This window comes from Cetorhinus maximus, chromosome 22 (genome assembly GCF_964194155.1).
Source record: "Cetorhinus maximus chromosome 22, sCetMax3.hap1.1, whole genome shotgun sequence".
NCBI lineage: Eukaryota > Metazoa > Chordata > Chondrichthyes > Lamniformes > Cetorhinidae > Cetorhinus > Cetorhinus maximus.
Window position 1 is genome coordinate 42,108,596 of NC_135900.1, and position 20,818 is coordinate 42,129,413.

Below are 20,818 nucleotides of genomic sequence, written 5' to 3' on the forward strand. Positions count from 1 at the left end.
CAGCATAATATTCTTGTTTTATTTAACATAAAGTCTCTGCATGTGTAAAAATGACATCAGTCAGAATTTAATAACTCAAGAATGGCCTTAAAGTCAAGGAACAACAACTTGCTTTCCTTTGGGAATGCACAAAGGAAGTCTCTTTGGGAGAATTATTTCTGGAATAAATTGACTAGGAGTAGGCTTTATAGAAACACTTCCATTCAGGATAGTTTAGGAAGCAAAGCTTTCACTTGGTCCAAATATTGAAAAACGTGAGACAGCAGCAGCCACACAAATGGCCTGCTCAAAGCAGACTATTTTTCTTTAGCCCGACAAAATTATTGGAGCACATGAAGCCAGTTTCACAAAGAGTTAAAATTAATTATTTAGCCAGAGCTCCCAAGTCACAAGATGCAAAATGTTTTTTTTTTCTCTGGTACTTCTCTCTGTGTATATACAAGGACACAGGAAAGACAATTGAAACAAAAATTAAATTGTTCCATAAATTTGCTAAATCGTAAAAATATTGCAATAGTTTCATTTGAATAAGGTTGATAGATTTCATTAATGGACAGTGGCTATTTCAGCAATGAGCGCAGTGTATTTAACATTTTTTGGCTTGTTAAACCTTAAGGTGTCTCCAGTACTAATTTCTATCGTACTCACATCCATGGTACTTACATCCCACTTTTAAAATCACACCAATCATTAACTGGATGCCAGGATTGTCTCCCCATCCACTGGTAAGCTTTCCTGCAGAATACAGGAATTCCCATAGATGTGGGATATGATGGGTGCAGTACTTGGCGGCATGCTAATCCTTTGTTCATCCCGTTTACTCATTTACCTCTTTATTGGAGATGGAGTGTGTAAATTGAGAAACTTATCTCCTGTTATCTTTGTTTTTGAATGTAATCCTGAAAAAAACTGATACAGATTACAGTATGTAAAGTGCACCAAGAGATGACCCCATGAACATTGTGTAATTAGATCACTGCCCTTGATGCGATTAATTCGTCCGCCAACACGTTATTTTTTAAGTGGGCCTGTCTGTGAGCTTGCATCTTGCTGATACCAAAGTTCATCGTAGTTCCTTTTGTATTTGTTTAAATTCAAAGGGTCCTGAAAAACAAGGGCTCACTCTTTTAAAAAAAAACCTGTTATGTATTGTGGGGTAAGTGTTTATAAACTCTGATAGTATATTATCAGAGTCTAGATATTGAACCACTAAGGGCTGTTTTCCCGAGCTCAGTGAAATGTTCCATGGCTTTTTGAAATCTGTAAATAACAAACTTGCTATTTACAATATAACTACAAGCCCTTGGACTGAAATGAGAGAAATTTACTGCAAGACCCATCTAATACTGCACAGTGCTGTGATCTTGTCCCCAATATCTGTAAAAAAAAAACCCCTCGGGCAAGAGCTTTTTGGGGTAGGTTTTACCCTGCCGAATAACATTAATGAAAGTAACTTCAGGAGCTGGTCACAGCGATTGGGTTGTGGTCCACTTTACTCCCCAAACACGGCAGAGCCTTATTCCGAATACAGGTTCTTTTCAACATATTACGGAATAGAAGTGAGAGTCAATGAAGGGCTAAATATCCATGGTCCGACCCCCTCCGATATTTTAGTGTCATTATGAAGCACAAAAGACTTAGAAGCTCCGAACTTCAAAAAGCGGCATCCTTCGCGCCACTGACTCAAAGTGCACAAGCTTCAGGCCTACAGGGCGGCACTGAAGAAGTGCCACATTGTCAGAGGTGCTGTTGTCTTTCAGGTGAAAGGTTAAACTGAAATCTTGTCTGTCTGCTTCTGCTTTAGCCGACTGGCAATCATTACTACCAGAAATAGATGAACTGATCATTCACATCACTGTCGTTGATGGGACACTCGCCAGCTGGCAGTTGTGTTCAAACTTCGTTGGCACCTCTAAGTAATTGATTCTGTATGAAGCTCTTTGCGACGTCGCTAAGGGAGGCTATATACTGCCTGGTCTTTACTTTTTTCTGTGACCTCAAACCGGATACTATAATTCACCTCAGACATTATGTGAAGGAAGAACAAAAATCAGAGTTCCTTCTCAAGAGCACTATGCTCTTATCATCTATGCTGCCGCTGAGGGCAGATCTGCCTTGAGGAGGAGCTCGGACTGAATGGTGATGCCTCAAAAGTGGAACAGCCCACTAAAACTCATTCTCTGGACTCACACATTAACAAAGACAACTTGGGCAAGGTAGTGAAGGGATATACCTGTCTTTCCAGACATGAATCATCATTCTGTAGTAATACTTAAAACCCAGCTCTCTGACTTCTCCAATCTCTCCTTCTGTATCTCAATATCCCTTTTCTCCCCTTACCCATCTGTGAAGCGTCTTAGGCAGTTTCTACATTAAAGGCACTTTATAAACACAAGTTGTTAATGTAATATGCACACTTTCCAGCCTCAGATTGAATGGCCGCTCTGGAATCTGTACGATTCATTTATCCCGAAGAACTGCTGTCCCGCTCCCAAGCATCACTGGTCCTACAGCATCTGGAGACAAATAAATTAGCCGTAGCCTCACAATCCAATTTCCTCATTGCTTATCATCTATATTTCCTCAGCATTGGAGGATTTTTGACTGTACAACACAAAATGGATAATGAAGCACTACTGAATGACTATAGTTCTGGTTCTCTGATAGGTGTTTACAGTAACTAGAGGCATTACCTGAAACCCAAGTCGCAGAGTTTTTTTAAAAGCAGCATATTAACACTGAATGTAATAGTGCACTTACACTGTCAGGGTAGAGGACAGGCAGGGGTAATAACAGGAGAGGGATCAAGATGACCAGCAAAAGCTTCCGGGCTCTCCAGATGTTCCTCAACATCCCCATGGTGTTTAAACTCCAAGTTATCTGGGCTTACTGGGTGATGGGTTTTCTCATTGGACTCCAAGATGAGTGTTGAAGCCTGGCCTCTGACAGAGAAGGGAGCCTCCTGGAAGTTGGCAGTGCCTGTTCTGGAGTTGGAAACACTTCCAAAACACCTGTCCAGTTCCCGACAAGCGAATTTTCCTAATTTCCGCAAGTGATTCCACTCTAACTTTCCGCGGATCCCCAGTATCTCTAGTGTTCAGTGACAATTTCTCAACGCCTTCTTTCCAATTTATACTTCACAATTGTACTTTAGGATGTGTTACTCAGTCCAAAGTCAGTGTGCAGAGCGTTGATTTCCTCGGTTCAGTTTCCAGAGTGTCAGTTTCAGCCTCGGTGCCGGTACAGACGCTGCGGCGTCTTTCCTTTCCTGGGATCTCTTTGCTTGGAATCTACTTGGGCACTACTGCACCGGTGACTTTGTCGGGTTGAGTTGATATGTGCCAGAGTAATTGCAGCTCTTTCTCGAGTCTCTTTCTCTGCCTGTCCTTTACCCTGTCCCTTTACCCTGTCCCTGTGCCTCTCTCGACCCCTCAAACTTTTCCCCAGAACTTTTAGATTTTTTTTTTAAAGAAAAGTTAAAATCAGCCTTGGCAGGATCTGCCCACATGCGGGGAACCCCCGCCAATCAGTGCATGACAAACACCTCTTCCTGCCAATCAGATTGTAGTGCTTGATTGCAGGGACCCGCCCATTGAAAAATAGGCGCGTGTTATGTTGACAAGCTCCTCCTGCGATCGCCAGCGATTTGCACCCAAAGACATAGGGGCTGAGTTTAATAATCCTGCTGTCTAACCCTCGGGTCTCCCCTCACATTAAACAGAGTGAGCAACTTAGTGTCGCTTCTTCTCATTTACCTGCTTGAGATCTCTGGTAAACTTAAACCCATTGGGAGCGGGCTGCTGAAAACTAACTGAAAATGGTATTCCTATCAGGAGAGGATTGATAGGACGGGTCTCTCTTCCCTTGAAAAGGGAAGGCTGAGGGGGTGACCTAATGGAGGTAATTATAACATGTTTTGATAGAATGGATACAGAGAGAATGTTTTCTCTTGTGGCAAAGAGCATAATCAGTGGCCATCAACACAAGATATCACCCAGAAATCCAATAGGGAATTCAGAGGAAACTTCCTTAGCAGTGAGTGGTGAGAAGGCGGAAATCACTACCACAGGGATTGGTTGAAGCGAACAGTATAGATGCATTTAAGGGAAAACTAGACAAGCATATAAGAGAGAGGGGAATAGATAGTTATGATGGTAGATTTATATGGAGAAAAATGGGAGGGGCTGGAGTGGAAGCTAACCACCAGCATGGACTGATAGGGCCGAATGGCCTGTTTCTGCGATGTAGTTTCTTTGTAATCTTATTAGCTGGGGTGGGGGGAGGGGTTTCGTCCAAAACCAGACAAGTGGCAGCCCTAGAAATATCAACCCCATCAGCATGTGAAATGATGTCAATCATAAACTGTAGAATTCTGACAATATGACGACCAAAGAAATTGGCACCCGGTGTTCACAGATTGCAGACAAAATTGTGCGCTGATGCCCAAACAATTCTCAAGTGCAAGTGGTGTAAACAAAATAGGACTGATTTATTAAAATAAACCAGTGGCCTGTATATATTCATCTTACCAAGTGAGCTATTCACCATAACTCATAAAGAATGTATCAGAACTTAGTTTAAATCTGATCATTCTGTCTAATTGGTTATCTATCAGCTCCTTACATGAAAAGTGAATTAAAGGCAATGGGCTAAAAATTTGTTACGGCCAGTTTTTGGGCACAGGGTTTGCAATTTATGACTGGCTTGTACTTGTTGCCATTGAAATAGCCAGCACACATCTGTTGCCTCATTATTTAAATGATTGGAGATTTGATCTAAGCAGGGCCCCCAACTTGTGGCTGCTTGAGTGATCAACAGGTGGCCGGGAAGTGTGCACTGATCTCACATGATGCAACCAGCCGGGTTCTCTTAAAGGGAAGCTGTACTCAGTGGAAGGGAGTTGTTACTGGCTGCCTGTACTGACACTGGCTGAATGTAGGAGCTGCACAAATGGTGCACCAGGGAGGAGAGAGGGTCCCAGGTTCAGTGATACAATGCTGGAGGTCTGAGTGATGGACAATAATAGCAGCAGAAAACCCACGATTCCATGGGCGGGAAGGTGGGGAGCAGAAGGCCCTCAAGGAGAACCATCAGAAGGGGATGAGCAGGTGTTCAGGGAGGTCAATTCCCAGAATCTAGCTCTGAGAAGCAATGCCGCAAGAAATTCAAAGATGCCATGGGTGGGGTCAAGGTCAGTGAACGCATCCTCAATGGACTTCTCCTACCATCTGCACTACCAATCTCTCACACTGCCCAATGCACAACTCCCTTATCACTCACCATCAGCAGTCCATAGCATTGAGGAACTCAGCCATAACATCCAGATACTGGATCTCACCTTCACATATATTTCAATGTTGCCAGACTCACACACAGCTCCTGCTCCTTCCATATACCTCCAGCAGTTCAGCTGTGACAGGCATATCATCCAAGTAAAATGTGACACAATCAATGACATTCTTTGCAGGACAAGGTGGCCCATAAGCATTGGGAGCAGAGGAGGTTCCTTGGGGTCAAGGACCTCGGCATCTCCTGAGCCTACAAAGGAGATGGTGCTCCACAACGTGGGGATGGCTGCAACACAACCTATGGCATCTGCATCACCAAAATCATGGAGGTATGTTCCTGCCTTATGGCCCTTCACAACCCCAGCTCACCCTTATCTTGCTATCTGGCATGAAGTGCAAGTTGCTGATGATCTGCTCATGGACCTCTTGGCTTCCAGCCTACCTTCCCTAACCTCAACCTTCCCCTTCCTGATTGTCCGCATTGAGATACCTTTTAATGGCCACCTTTCCAGTCACATCGCACCCAGGAGAAAGAGAGAGAGGAACACCACACCACTGATGAAGAAGCCCCGTCAATTGATCTGACACTTGCAGACACAAGCTCAGATACTGGTACTGAGCAACCTTAGAGTTTACTATAAAGTCCGGACTTGGTGAGTCACCAGATGTGAGTGGGCTGCAGCCAAGTCATGGAGAAAGGATGATTCATGTGCCAATGCTCTGAAGGGTGAGGTGACAGATGGGCTCTGCTACAGGAGACACAGATGAGGACTTCAATTGGGCACTACACAGGAGAACACTGATGAAAATGCACCCTGAGATGTTGGGTGCATTGGCAGGTCTGCCAGACAACCTCCTGACACTGACAAGAGTATTGGGGACTCCGGATCCAACCCCTGGTGGAGTGTATTGTGTAGAGTTTTTCCTCTCCGCAGCCTCTGTTCCATCTCCCCATCATGTTGCGGACTGAGAGGCATTGCCACTGCAGCTCCCATACATATTGCAGCCTTTGTGTGGACAGGTCCCCCAATCCTTTGCCTTCCTGTGAGAATGCAGCAACATACCCTGCCAATTCCAGGAACTCACCACAACACCTCTAGAAATACTTGAGTATTTCCAGAAACATTGCAACAACAGAAGTCAGTCTAAATCACCCAATCTGTAAGTTGGATTGTTGCCTCTTTAAGTTAAGCAGGTGGGGCATCCCTCTTGCACTGAATACGCATTCTTTAGTGAATGACAAGAGAATGCGTTGAATGGACCTGCACAATCCAAGCTTGGAATTTGTGTGTCCAGTCAGTCATGATCTGGCCAGTTGGGAAACTTCTGGCATGCACAAGGCACACTTCAGCAAGGCTCTTCCCAACAGGGGGGTGCCTCTCTGGCCATGTCCAAAACAATCAAGACCATTGCTGTGCCTCACTTGGAGGGCATCCATCTTTCAGCTGTGTTATGAAGCCAAATTTCTCAGTCGATATGTGCTTTTTTATTCACAAACAGATCTCCTCAGGACAAATACCATTAGTAGGCTATCTCCATCCTCATTTTCAGAATGATATGATACTTAAAGATGAAAGAACGCAGCATGGGTATCTTGATAAAGACAGAAAATGCTGGAAATACTCCGTTTTCCAGTTTGACAAAAGGTCATCAATCTGAAATGTTAACTCTGTTTCTTTCTCTGCCTGACCTCCTGAATATTTCCAGCATTTTTTTTCAGATTTCCAGCATCCAGAATATTTGCAGCATTTCCAGAGTATTTTGTTTTCTTATTGGAACTTTGGTGCTGGGTGTTGACTTCCACAAACCTCCAAACAAGAACCAAGTATTGAGCTGAAATAAAACTTATTATCATGACACCCTGCTTTCTGGGTGCACAGATATTTTACACTTTGTTTCCTTGCAGCTATCTAGAGCCTGGTTTCAGTTCCTGTTATTGAATCGCTAAAGATGTTGGCTTATTCTGAGCTAAATCATCTAACATTATGGCTGGAGGAGGAAAGATAGTCACTGACAACAGCAGCAAAAAGCTTTCAAAAGGAAATATGGTAATAGAGATAGAGGAGGCCATCAGACAAAAGTGGCAAACTTCATTAAGTATTCAAATTGCATGATTGCAGTGATCCACTTTAGATTCAGATGTTTCTGTCTTTTTAAGGAGGTGTCCTTTAACTCAATGGCATACAGTTGGTAGATCAAGCCCTTCTCCAAAAATTTGAACATGTAAGCTATGCTGACATTTCTGTATAATACTGAGGGAGCACTGCACTGTCAGGGATTCCATCTTTTAGCTGAAATGTTAAGCTGGCTTCTCACGTGGATATAAAGATTCCTTGGTAGCATTTAAAGGTAGGCAGCAGTGTTATCCTGGTCAATTTTCATCCCTCAGCTAAAGCAACTCAAAATAAAAACAGATTATCTAGTCATTTGTCTCACAGCTGTTTGTGGGGCATCAATACATACAAATTTTCTACTGTGTTTCGTGCCATTATAACAGTGACTACATTTCAAATGTATTTAATTGTCTGTATAGCACCATAGGACCGTCTGACAAATTAAAGGGTCTATATAAATACAAGTTCTTTCTTTATAGGCAGATAAGTCAGAACAAAACTTCAAATGTTGTGCAAGACTAGTACCACATCAATATTTTGTCCTTCTAAGAGGTATTTGTAGCTAAAGCTACAACCACAAAGGCTTCTTTAATTGTTCAGAATTTCTTTGCAAATTTACATTGCTACCTAAGGCAGTAGATGAGAGGAGAGAATCTATTAACTAGTGACAGAGTTTGCATCATCTAATGATCTGCATACACCTCTATATCACAAACCCCAGTGGAGGCATCTGACTCTTTTGCTCTTTGTGGGATGATAACTAATTTTTTCTGACTCACTGGCATAATATTCAACTCCTGTACTCAACTGGAAAAATGTCTATCCTCAGTGGTTGCATATGGGAACTTATCCAACGATTTGTGATTGAGAAGGAAAACGGTCAATTCTTGTTGGCTTAAAAGTTGTGTCCCTTTCTTGATGTTCTGTTATGGATGGAGTTGTGTTCAGTCACTGAAGCTTTTATAGAGAAGTCTCTAGTTTTTGTTCAATTTCTTAATTGCCAAATAGGGGTGTGATGGAAGCTGAAAAAATGGAGCTGTGATCGTATTTGGTTTTATTCCTTTATAACTTTAATTATTTCTAGAATAATATACCAGCTGTTTTTGATCTAACTGGGGTTACATGGAAGCTATCATTTTCCAGACTACAAGTTGAGACTGGAGCCTACGAAAGAGCATACTAGAGGGCTGTGTTTAGAAGAGGATTACCTGATGCATATAGCAATTCCTATGCTATGAAAACAGTGCTCATTGGGTCTAAAAGGAGATCTTTTGCTGCTTTAATAGGTCAGGCAGAGTCCTCCATTACACCCCAGATCACTTGTCCTGCAGTATTGTTGCTTTCTGTGCCTTGCACAACTTTGTCATCCAAAAAAAGGCTTCAATCTGGTCATTCCTGGGAAGTGCCCCTAGCTGCTTTGAAGGCAGAACAACGTGGAGACCATCAGAATGGCCACCACTCTAACGACTTCTCAGTGACTGCTGCAAGGGGTGTTAGACCCCAAATTATCAATTAAGTGTTCTTTGAGAGTAAGCTTAAGCAGTGTGATATTTACTTTTTCACCAACTCAAGAGCTAATAGACAGGGTAGATCGCTCACCTGCTGCACAGCCCACCCGATTTTCACTCCATTGAAACCACTTGGATGAAAATTGTTATAAAGGGCAGACGAGGCACTCCATCGTGTCACTGACAAGGTGGCAAACTTGAAAAGGTACCCCGATTGCACCTAATTGTTACAGTTTTTTGGCTGATTCTCACCACTTTCTCATTCAATGGCCTGATGGCATTTTCCGTAAGTAAACCTTAACCTTTGCAGCCTGAGATCTCTGTGCTTTTGATTTCTGTTTCTGTGGAGATCATGTACCCATGGATTAACAAACTATATGTGATTCCCAATACCTTTTCAGGCTAAGTGAAATTATTACAACAGCAGTTTGAGAGGCTAAAACAATTTATCAAATTTGTTTTGCAACATGAAAATAGAATATAATAAATTAGACTCTGGGATTGATTTAGACTGATTAATTTAGTATGTTAGATTTCTGTGGACACTTTCCCTATTACTCCACATATCAGCAGCTGTTTCTCTCACAAATCTTTCAATGGGTGTAGCATTCTCACTACATTTTCAGTCCTACATCATCAATATTCATAATGCAGTTTTCATGCACAACATTGTAACAGAATGCAACATCACCCAGGAATAGAGTTTTACATGAAATACAGTAAACCACATCCTTGGTCCGAAAAGCTTGAAAATGCAACAAAGGCTAAAAATCTGCAGAGAAGCATTAATGTTATCTACTTCACCTCTTTGAAAATTAGTTGCTAGGCAGTACAGAAATTGAGTATTGCTAAAAAAAAAGGCACATGCTGTTGAAGTGTTTCATCTTGACATCATCAGGACAATTCACAAGAATACCAAATTGCAAAGGGAACAACAATTTATACAGCATGAGAAGAGAGTGCTGATTGGTTGGCAAGTGGACTCTGATTGGTTGAGGTGTTGCCATGGAGAATGCTATTTTGTATTCTTGTGAATTGTCCTGATGAGTGCAAGATAAAAACTATGAGCATGTGTCTTTTTTCAGCAATACTCTTTGAAAACTCATATTCCCTTGCAAAGATACTGCATAATAACGCCAATACAACAGTCATCTATAGGCGCTTCCATGTATCGCCAGTTCCAACAAGCAATCACAACTAAACTACATCATAGTCTGACTATACAATTAGAAAATTAAATATAAATCATTTATGAATCTGAATTGAATCAAGTTGTATCCCATTAACACCTGAAAACATATCAATGCTCAGCAGTCTAACGTAGTTAAGTAAGCTAGTCTTCTTCGAATGAAACTAACTAAAACCTTTTCAAACAGAATGAAACACTCACTTTTAAAAAATCTTTTGCTTTACAGAATACCATTGTTTTCAGTAACTAGGAGAGATTTCAATATTTGTGAGAAGTTCTGCTTCCACACTGAGGATATCCTCCATTACATTAAAAGAGTAGGTTTAGAACAGGCCTAGCAGTTCAAAACTGGGCACCAGTGAGGCACTGTGTACTATCAGCAGCACTGCACCACAATCGGTAACCTCATGGCTTGGCATGTCCCTCAGTATACCACTAAGATCAAGCCAGGGGATCAGGGGATTGATGATGAGTGTAGGAGAACATGCCAGAAGCAGCAGCAGGTGTACCTAAAATGAGGTGCCAAGCTTATGAAGCTATGTCCGGAATTTTCCGCTCCTGTTTGGTGGCTTGAGTGGACAATATGGTAAGAAGGCCAAAAATCAATTTTATGGCGTTGTGAAACCAGTTTGCGATTGTCTGCTCCACCCCTCAATGGTGGGGCGTGTTTCCCACCACCGCACATCGGGAACTTAATTTCAATACTTCAGCATTTCATTTTAAGCCCTGCTCGCCAGAATCACTGCCCCCTCCCCACGCTGGATTATCCGGACACGTCAGTGTGATTGCACGCCGACATGTTTCACAACTGTACATAAGCGATGTGCACCTGGTGGGCTGCATTTCTTTCAGGACTTCGAGATTTGTTTGCCCAGCTTGCTTTGGGCAGCAATCACTGTCATCAGTGCCAGGCTTCACAGACAGCACCGCATCACTTTTAGGGGGCTCCCAGTAAGGTCTCTACCTACCAGACCAGCTGTAAGGTGAGGCTGGCTTTTCAATGGCTGCAAGGATAGGGCTTGCTTGGGGAAGGGGGGAGAAATGGCTTCAGGCAAGGGAAGAGGCTGCAGGGCGAGAACTGTACTGGGTGAGGGGGATATCCCAGAATGTTTGTGGGGCATACGTTGATCTGTGCAAGTGGCCTCAAGATGGTGAGGGCTGAGGAGGCAATCTCCAGAGGAGATGAGTCCAGATGGAAATGTGAGGGTGTGTGTGTGAGAATGGGTGGTGATGTCTCTTGAGCTGGCAGTGAGTGAGATGCCAGTGAATGTGTGATGGCCTTGTGAGGTGTGAGTTTAGAGTGATGAGATGGTTACCCTGGTGACACGGATGAGATCATTCATCCTCTCTCTGCACAGGATGGCCAACCTCTTCTGTGCAGCGTTGGCACTGACCACCACTGTCACTGCCTCCCGAGATTACTGGACCTCCTGCGGCCAGAGCTGGGGTGGAGGACATCACAGTGGGCCTCCAAAAGGCATTCCAGTGTCAGGTCACTGAACACTTCTTGGGCCATTTCTTCACTGGAGCAGTCCTGGGCTGCAAGCATTAATAACTGTGTGCGTGGCTGCAGTTTAGATATGACACCCAGAGTGAGGAAACAGTGAGGTAACGACATGGTGGGCTATTTAGCAGCCACCGCCAGCGAGACAGCGTGTTTCCTGTGGCTGCATAATTAATGAGGTCGGAAGTGGATGATATGGCGCAAAAACCTGCCATTGCAGCCGGCGGGTAAAATGTCGTTCTTCACTTAATGCAATTCTGGGATGATTCTGCCCTATAACATGGGGCTCATGCCAAACAGCAGGAAGCTGCATGCTGCAGACAAAGCTAAATGATTCCACAACCAAACAATCAGGTAAATTTTCTGCCATCTTGTCACACCCAATCATGAATGTTCATGAAAAGTTAAACCGCTAAAAGAAGGAGGAGGGTCCAAAAATAGCCCCATCCTGAAGGATGGTGGATCCAGCATGTCAGTGCAAAATTCAAGGCTGAAGCAGTTGCACTCACCTTCAGCCAGAAGTAACAAGTTGATGATCCATCTCAGCCTCCACCTGAGATCTCCACCATTAGAAATTCCATTCTTCAGCAAATTCCATTTATTCCATGTGATATCATGAAACAGCTGACTGCACTGGATGCAGCAAAGAATTTGGGCATCGACAACAACACAGCTGTATTGCTGAAGACTTGTACCCCAGAACTAGCTGCGCCCCCTAGCTGGGCTGTTCCAGTGCAGCTACAATATTGGCATCTACCTGACAATGTGGAAAATCACCCATGTATATCCTGTCTACGAAAATCACCCATGTATATCCTGTCCACAAAAATCACCCATGTATATCCTGTCCACAAAATCCAAACCAGCTATTACCACCCATCAGTCTATTCTCAATTGTCAGTGAAATGATGGAAGGTTGATAGTGCTATCAAGTGGTACTTACAAAGTAATAACCTGCTCACTGATGCTCAGTTTGGATTTTGTGAGGATGACTTAACTCCTAACCTCACTATAGCCTTGGTCCAAACATGGAAAAGGAGCTAAACTCCAGAAGTGAGGCAAGAGTGACGGCCCTTGACATCATATTTTTTATTCATTCATGGGATGTGGGCTTCGCTGGCTGGGCCAGCATTTATTGCCCATCCCTAGTTGCCCTTGAGAAAGTGGTGGTGAGCTGGCTTCTTGAACTGCTACAGTCCATGTGGTGTAGGTACATCCACAGTGCTGTTAAGGAGGGAGTTCCAGGATTTTGGCCCAGCGACAGTGAAGAAATGGCGATATATTTCCAAGTCAGGATGGTGAGTGACTTGGAGGTGAACATCCAGGTGGTGATGTTCCCATCTATCTGCTGCTCTTGTCCTTCTAGGTGGTAGTGGTTGTGGTTTGGAAGGTGCTGTCGAAGGAGCCTTGGTGAATTCCTGCCGTGCATCTTGTAGATGGTACACACTGCTGCTACTGTGCGTCGGTAGTGAAGGGAATAAATGTTTGTGGATGTGGTGCCAATCAAGCGGACTGCTTTGTCCTGGATGGTGTCAAGCTTCTTGAGTGTTGCGGAAACTGCACTCATCCAGGCAAGTGGAGAGTATTCCATCACACTCCTGACTTGTGCCTCGTAGATGGTGGACAGGCTTTGGGGAGTCAGGAGGTGAGCTACTCGTCGCACAATTTCTAGCCTCTGACCTGCTCTTGTAGCCACAGTATTTATATGGCTAGTCCAGTTCAGTTTCTGGTCAATGCTACTCCCCAGGATGTTAATAGTGATGGTAATGCCATTGGACATCAAGGGGGGATTCTCTCTTGTTGGAGATGGTCATTGCCTGACACTTGTGTGGCATGAATGTTACTTGCCACTTGTCAGCCCAAGCCTGGATATTGTTCAGGTCCTACTGCATTTGTACATGGACTGCTTCAGTATCTGAGGAGTTGTGAATGGTGCTGAACATTGTGCAATCATCAGCAAACATCCCCACTTCTGACCTTATGATGGAAAGAAGGTCATTGATGAAGCAGCTGAAGATGGTTGGGCCTAGGACACTACCCTGAGGAACTCCTGCAGTGATGACCTGGAGCTGAGATGATTGACCTCCAACAACCACAACCATCTTCCTTTGTGCTAGGTATGACTCCAACCAGTGGAGAGTTTTCCCCCTGATTCCCATTGACTCCAGTTTTGCAGGGCTCCTTGATGCCACAGTCTGTCAAATGTTGCCTTGATGTCAATGGCAGTCACTTTCACCTCACCTCAGGGGTTCAACTCTTTTGTCCATGTTTGAACCAAGGCTGTAATGAGGTCAGTAGCTGAATGACCCTGGCAGAACCCAAACTGGGCATCAGTGAGCAGGTTATTGCTAAGCAAGTGCCACTTGATAGCACTGTTGATGACCCCTTTCTTTACTTTACTGATGATCGAGAGCAGACTGATGGGGTGGTAATTGGCCGGGTTGGATTTGTCCTGCTTTTTGTGTACAGGACATACCTGGGCAATTTTCCACATAGCCAGATAGAGGCCAGTCTTGTAGCTCTACTGGAACAGCTTGGCTAGGGGCACAACAAGTTTTGGAAGCACAAGCCTTCAGTATTATTGCCGGAATATTGTCAGGGCCCATAGCCTTTGCAGTATCCAGTGCCTTTAGCTGTTTCTTGATATCACATGGAGTGAATCGAATTGGCTGAAGACTGGCATCTGTGATGCTGGGGAGCTCCGGAGGAGGCCGAGATGGATCATCCACTCGGCATTTCTGGCTGAAGATTGTCGTGAATGCTTCAGCCTTATCTTTTTCTCTGATGTGTTGGGTTCCCCCATCATTGAGGATGGGGACATTTGTCGAGCCTCCTCCCCCAGTGTGTTGTTTAATTGTCCACCGCTATTCACGACTGGATGTGGCAGGGCTGCAGAGCTTAGATCAGATCCGTTGGTTGTGGGATCGTTTAGCTCTGTCTATCACTTGCTGCTTATGCTGTTTAGCGCGCAAGTGGTCTTGTGTTATAGCTTCACCAGGTTGGCACCTCATTTTTAGGGATGTCTGGTGTGGCTCCTGGCATGCCCTCCTGCACTCTTCATTGAACCAGGATTGATCCTTTGGCTTGATGGTAATGGTAGAGTGGAGGTTACAGATTGTGTTTGAGTACAATTCTGCTGCTGCTGCTGATGGCCCACAGCGCCTCATGGATGCCCAGCCTTGAGCTGCTAGATCTGTTTGAAATCTATCCCATTTAGCACGGTGGCAGTGCCACAAAACACGATGGAGGGTATCCTCAATATGAAGGCGGGACTTCGTCTCCACAATGACTGTGCGGTGGTCACTCCTACCGATACTGTCATGGGCAGATGCATCTGTGGCAGGCAGGTTGGTGAGGATGAGGTCAAGTATGTTTTTCCCTCTTGTTGGTTCCCTCATCACCTGCTGCAAACCCAGTCTGGCAGCTTTGTCATTTAGGAATCTGCCAGCTTGGTCAGTAGTGGTGCTACCGAGCCACTCTTGGTGATGGATGTTGAAGTCCCCCACCCAGATTACATTCTGCCCCCTGGCCACCCTTAGTGCTTCCTCCAAGTGATGTTCAACATGGAGGAGCACTGATTCATCAGCTGAGGGAGGGTGGTACTTGGTAATCAGCAAGAGGTTTCCTTGCCCTTGTTTGACCTGATGCCATGAGACGTCATGGGGTCCGGAGTCAATGTTGAGGACCAGGCAGCATTTAACTGAGTGTGACATCAGGGAGCCCAAGCAAAATTAAAGTAAATGGGAATCAGGGGGGAAACTCTTCACTGGCTGGAGTCATACCTAGCACAAAGGAAGATGGTTTTGGTCGTTGGAGGTCAGTCATCTCAGCCACAGGACCTTTCAGCAAGAGTTCCGCAGCATAGTGTCCTATGCCCAATCATCTTCAGCTGCTTCATCAATGGCCTTCCCTCTAACATAAGGTCAGAAGTGGGGATGTTTCCTGATGATTGCACAATGTCTAGCACCATTCACATCTCTGCAGAAACTGAAGCAGTCCTTGCCCACATGAGCAAGATCTGGACAACATTCATGCTTGGGCTGATATGTGGCAAATAGCTTTGATGCCAGCTAATGTCCATCTTCAACAAGACAATGTTTAACCAACTCCCCGTGATTTTCAATGGCATTACCATTGCTGAATCCCCCACCATCAATATCCTGGAGTTACCATTGACCAGAAACTTATCTGGACAAACTGGATACAATAAATACTGTGGCTACAAGAGCAGGGCAGAGGCTAGGTACCCTGCACCTAACTCACCTCCTGATTGCTTCACCTTTTTTACCACCAACAAGGCACAAGTTGGAAGTGTAATGGAATACTCTCAATTGGCCAGATGACTGAAGTTCCAACAGGACTCAAAAAAATTCAGCAGCTCACTTGATCGGCACTCTATTCAGATCCTCAAGCACTCATTCCCTCCACCACTGGCGTTCTGTGGCTGTAGTGTGCACCATCCGCAAGCTGTGCTACAGCAACACACCATAGTTTCTTTGACAGCACCTTCCAAGCCTGCAATCTCTACCAGCTAGAACGGCAAAGCCAGAAGGTACGTGGAAACATCACCACTTGCAAGTTTCCCTCCAAATCATGCACCATCATCCGTTGGAAATATATCTCCATTCATCGTTACTGCGTCAATTTTTAAAAAATTCATTCACGGAATGTGGTCTTCGCTGGCTGGGCCAGCATTTATTGCCCATTGCTAGCTGCCCTTGAGAAGGTGGTGGAACTGCTAAAGCCTATGTGGTGTAGGTACACCCACAGTGCTGTTAGGGAGGCAGTTCCAGGATCTTGACCCAGCGACAGTGAAGGAACGATGGTATAGTTCCAAGTCAGGATGGTGTGTGGCGTGGTGGGGAACTTGCAGGTGTTGGTGGTGTTCCAATGTGTCTGCTGCTCTTATCCTTCTTGGTGGTAGAGGTTGCGGGTTTGGAAGGTGCTGTCAAAGGAAGCTTGGTGAATTTATGATACTGTGTGTCGGTGGAGGAGGGAGTGAATGTTGGAGGATGGGATGCCAATCATGCGAGCTGCTTTGTCTTGAATGGCGTCGAGCTTCCTGAGTGTTGTTAGATTCAGGCAAGTGGAGAGTATTCCATCACACTCCTGACTTGTGCCCTGTAGATGGTGGACATGCTTTGGAGAGTCAGGAGGTGAGTCACTCTCTGCAGAATTCCCAGTCCCTGAACTGCTCTTGAAGCCACAGTATTTATAGGGCTGGTCCAGTTCACTTTTGGCTCTATGGTAACCCTCAGGATGTTGATAGTGGGGGATTCAGCGATGGTAATGTCATGGAATGGCAATGGTAGATTCTCTCTTGTTCGATGGTTAGATTCTCTCTTGTTGTGTTATGTGAATGTAGCTTGCCACTTATCAGCTTAAATGTTGTCCAGGGCTTGCTGCATTTGGACATGGACTGTTTCGGCATCTAAGGAGTTGCAAATGGTGATGAACATTGTGCAATCATCTGTGAACATCCCCACTTCTGACCTCATGAGGGGAATCTTATTGATGAAGCAGCTGAAGATGGTTTGGCCTAGGATACTACCCTGAGGAACTCCTGCAGTGATGTCCTGGAGCTGAGATGATTGACCTCCAACAATCACAACCATCTTCCTTTGTGCTAGATATAACTCCAACCAGCAGGGAGTTTTCCCACTGATTCCCATTGACTCCAGTTTTGCTAGGGCTTCTTGATGCCATGCTTGGTCAAATGTTGCATTGATGTCAAGGGCAGTCACTCTCACCTCACTCTCAAGGCTGTAATGAAGCCAGGAGTTGAGTAGCCCTGGTGGGACCCAAACTGAGTGTCAGTGGGCCGGCTATTGCTGAGTAAGTGCCGCTTGATAGCACTGTCAACGACCCCTTCCATCACTTTGCTGATGACCAAAAGCAGATTGATGGGGCGGTAATTGGTCGGGTTGGATTTGTCCTGCTTTTTGTGTACAGGACATACCTGGGCAGTTTTCTACATTGTCGGGTAGATGTCGGTGTTGTAGCTGTACTAGAACAGCTCAGCTAGTGGCGCGGCAAGTTCTGGAGTACAAGGCTTCAGTACTATTGCTGGAATGTTTTCAAGGCCCATAGCCTTTGCAGTATTCAGTGCCTTCAGCCATTTTTTGATATCACGTGGAGTGAATTGAATTGGCTGAAGACTGGCATCTGTGAAGCTGGGGATCTCAGGAGGAGGCCGAGATTCATCATTTCACTTGGCATTTCTGTCTGTAAGTGGTTGCCAATGCTTCAGCCTTGTCTTTTGCACTGATGTGCTAGGCTTCCCCATCATTGAGGATGGGGATATTTTTGAAGCTACCTTCTCCAGTGAGTTGTTCAGTTGTCCACCACCATTCACGACTGGATGTGGCAGGACTGTAGAGCTTCGATCAGATCCATTGGTTGTGGGATCGCTTAGCTCTGTCTATTCTAGAACTCCTGGACCTCCTTTCCTAGCAGCACTGTCAGTATACATGCATCACATGAACTGTAGCAGCTTAAGAAGGTGGCTCACCAACTCTTCCTGATGAGAACTTAGAGATGGACAATAAATATAATGCAGCTAGGGACTGGAAACAAATAAACAAACTTTCCAAAATCACAAATGTCACCAAATAAGGACATTAATCTATTAAGTTCTAACAATAAAATCAGGAGTTGTATTTAATTATAGGCTATATCTTTTTATGTGCCAATGATAGGTTTACAATTTTGTTACAACAAAGGGCATTGAGAAAATTTTTCACCATAGGTACATACATTTAATCAATGGGTACCACAGAACTCCTAATGAAAATAAAGAACTTAAGAATTGCTTTTAGTTTATAAGAAGTCTTAAATCTATCTGATAGGATTAAAATGCTATAATGCTGAGTTACCTGTGTAATAAGGAATATCTAAATTACTTGTTGACCTTAAAAGTTACCAACCCTTCCGGATTGTCTGTAAGTGTTCTGGATTTGCAAATAGATTACCTGGGCACCACTGTGACCAACCTTGGGGAAGATAGAAAATAGAGTTGATGAACCGCACCAATGCAACAACGGGAAGAGGTGGAGCTTTGACACATGAGGACAGAGGCCAATTCGTGTGCAACAAGGTGAATTTCCATTCGTGGATTAGACTACTTTGGAGAGCACCATGAGTTGGTTGTATTTTGGCTGCAACAGTATCAATCTTAGGTCAGTAATTTTCGTAACTTCCTCCTCCTTCTTCCTTAACCGAGGTTTTCCACTCACGGTAGTTGACAGGGCCCTCAGCCGTGTCTGGCCCATCTCCCACGCACCCGCCCTCACACCTTCTCCTCCCTCCCAGAAACATGATAGGGTCCCCCTTGTCCTCACTTATCACCCCACCAGCCTCCGCATTCAAAGGATCATCCTCCGCCATTTCCGCCAACTCCAGCATGATGCCACCACCAAACACATCTTCCCTTCACCCCCCCCGGCGGCATTCCATAGGGATCGTTCCCTCCGTGACACCCTGGTCCACTCCTCCATCACCCCCTACTCCTCAAACCCCTCCTATGGCACCTCCCCATGCAAACGCAGAATATGCAACACCTGCCCCTTCATTTCCTCTCTCCTCACCGTCCAAGGGCCCAAACACTCCTTTCAAGTGAAGCAGCATTTCACTTGCACTTCCCTCAACTTAGTCTACTGCATTCGTTGCTCCCAATGCGGTTTCCTCTACATTGGAGAGACCAAATGCAGACTGGGTGACCGCTTTGCAGAACACCTTCGGTTTGTCCGCAAGCATTAGCCAGACCTCCCTGTCGCTTGCCATTTTAACACTCCACCCTGCTCTCTTGCCCACATGTCTGTCCTTGGCTTGCTGCATTGTTCCAGTGAAGCTCAACGCAAACTGGAGGAACAGCACCTCATCTTCCGACTAGGCACTTTACAGCCTTCCGGACTGAATATTGAGTTCAACAATTTTAGATCTTGAACTCCCTCCTCCATCCCCACCCCCTTTCCGTTTCTTCCCCCTCCTTTTTGTTTTTTCCGATAATTTATATAGATTTTTCTTTTCCCACCTATTTCCATTATTTTTAAATGTATTCCACCCATCATTTATCTATACCTTTTTTGCCCTTTTAGTCTTATTTCACCCCACCCCCACTAGAGCTATCTGTACCTTGCTTGTCCTGCTATCTACTCTTAATTAGCATTCTTTTAGATAATATCACCACCTTCAACACCTCTTTGTTCTTTTGTCTGTGACATCTTTTGGTTATCTCCTCCTATCACTGCTTGCTTGTCCCAACAACCACCCCCCTTCTCACACCACTCCCCACCCCCAAACCAGCTTATATTTCACCCCTTCTCCCCCCCACCCACCCCCCACCCCCAAACTAGCTTATATTTCACCCCTTTCCTATTTTTACTTAGTTCTGTTGAAGGGTCATGAGGATTCGCAACGTCAACTGTGCTCTTCTCTGCCGATGCTGCCAGACCTGCTGAGTTTTTCCAGGTATTTCTGTTTCTGTTTTTATTTTCATAACTTTGTTACTCCAAGCAGTTCCCTTTTCTATTTGCCTCCTCTTACCTTTCCCTAAGTCAGTAACCTAAATGTGAGGTCATTATTAGTCATTGAAAACCACTATAGGTCTTTTTTCAGTCATTACTTTTCTATAGGAAGCATGAAATGGCATTTAAATTTCTACCCTTCAACTCCCAGTGTCTGTGGTGTGAAAGGGTTGCCAGCTCTTCTGGATTACAGATGAATTTAGAAGATTAAGAGGTAACTTGATGGAAATTTTCAAGATATTAAGGGGAGCGGATAGTGGAGAGAGAAATTATTTCTGTTGGTTGGCCAATCTAGGGCTAGGGGATATAGCCAAAAATTTAGAGCCAGGCCTTTCAAAGGTAGAAGTTTGGAGCTCTCTTCCGCAAATGGCAATTGATGCTAGGTGAGCTGTTAATTTTAAATCTGAGAATGATAGACTTCTGTTAACCATAGATATTGAGGGAGACAAAGGCGTTATGTGGAGTTATGTCACAGATCAGCCATGATCTCATCGAATGGTGGAACAGGCTCGATGGGCTCAATAGACAGCTCCTGTTCCTCTGTTCCTATATTGCCTGACTTGTTCAGCATTGATTTTTGGCTTTTGTTTGAGATTATGAAGAGTTGACCACCTTCAATTTCTCAAAGGTGGTGGAGAATTAGAGAGCTCAACTGTCAGCTGGTGGAATACCAGAGAGCACACCTCCCAG

The 20,818-nt window shown here is 44.6% G+C and overlaps 1 protein-coding gene across 1 annotated transcript in view; it reads right to left on the minus strand.

The window, feature by feature from the left end:
* The window catches only part of slc13a4 (solute carrier family 13 member 4), a 138,746-nt gene extending 135,293 nt beyond the window's left edge, over window positions 1-3,453 (minus strand). The window contains exon 1 of the mRNA XM_078568169.1: window positions 2,761-3,453. Coding sequence (XP_078424295.1) covers window positions 2,761-2,859 — 99 coding nt within the window. The 5' untranslated portion in view covers window positions 2,860-3,453. The remainder of the gene's footprint in view (window positions 1-2,760) is intronic.
* Between the last annotated feature and the right edge of the window lie 17,365 nt (window positions 3,454-20,818).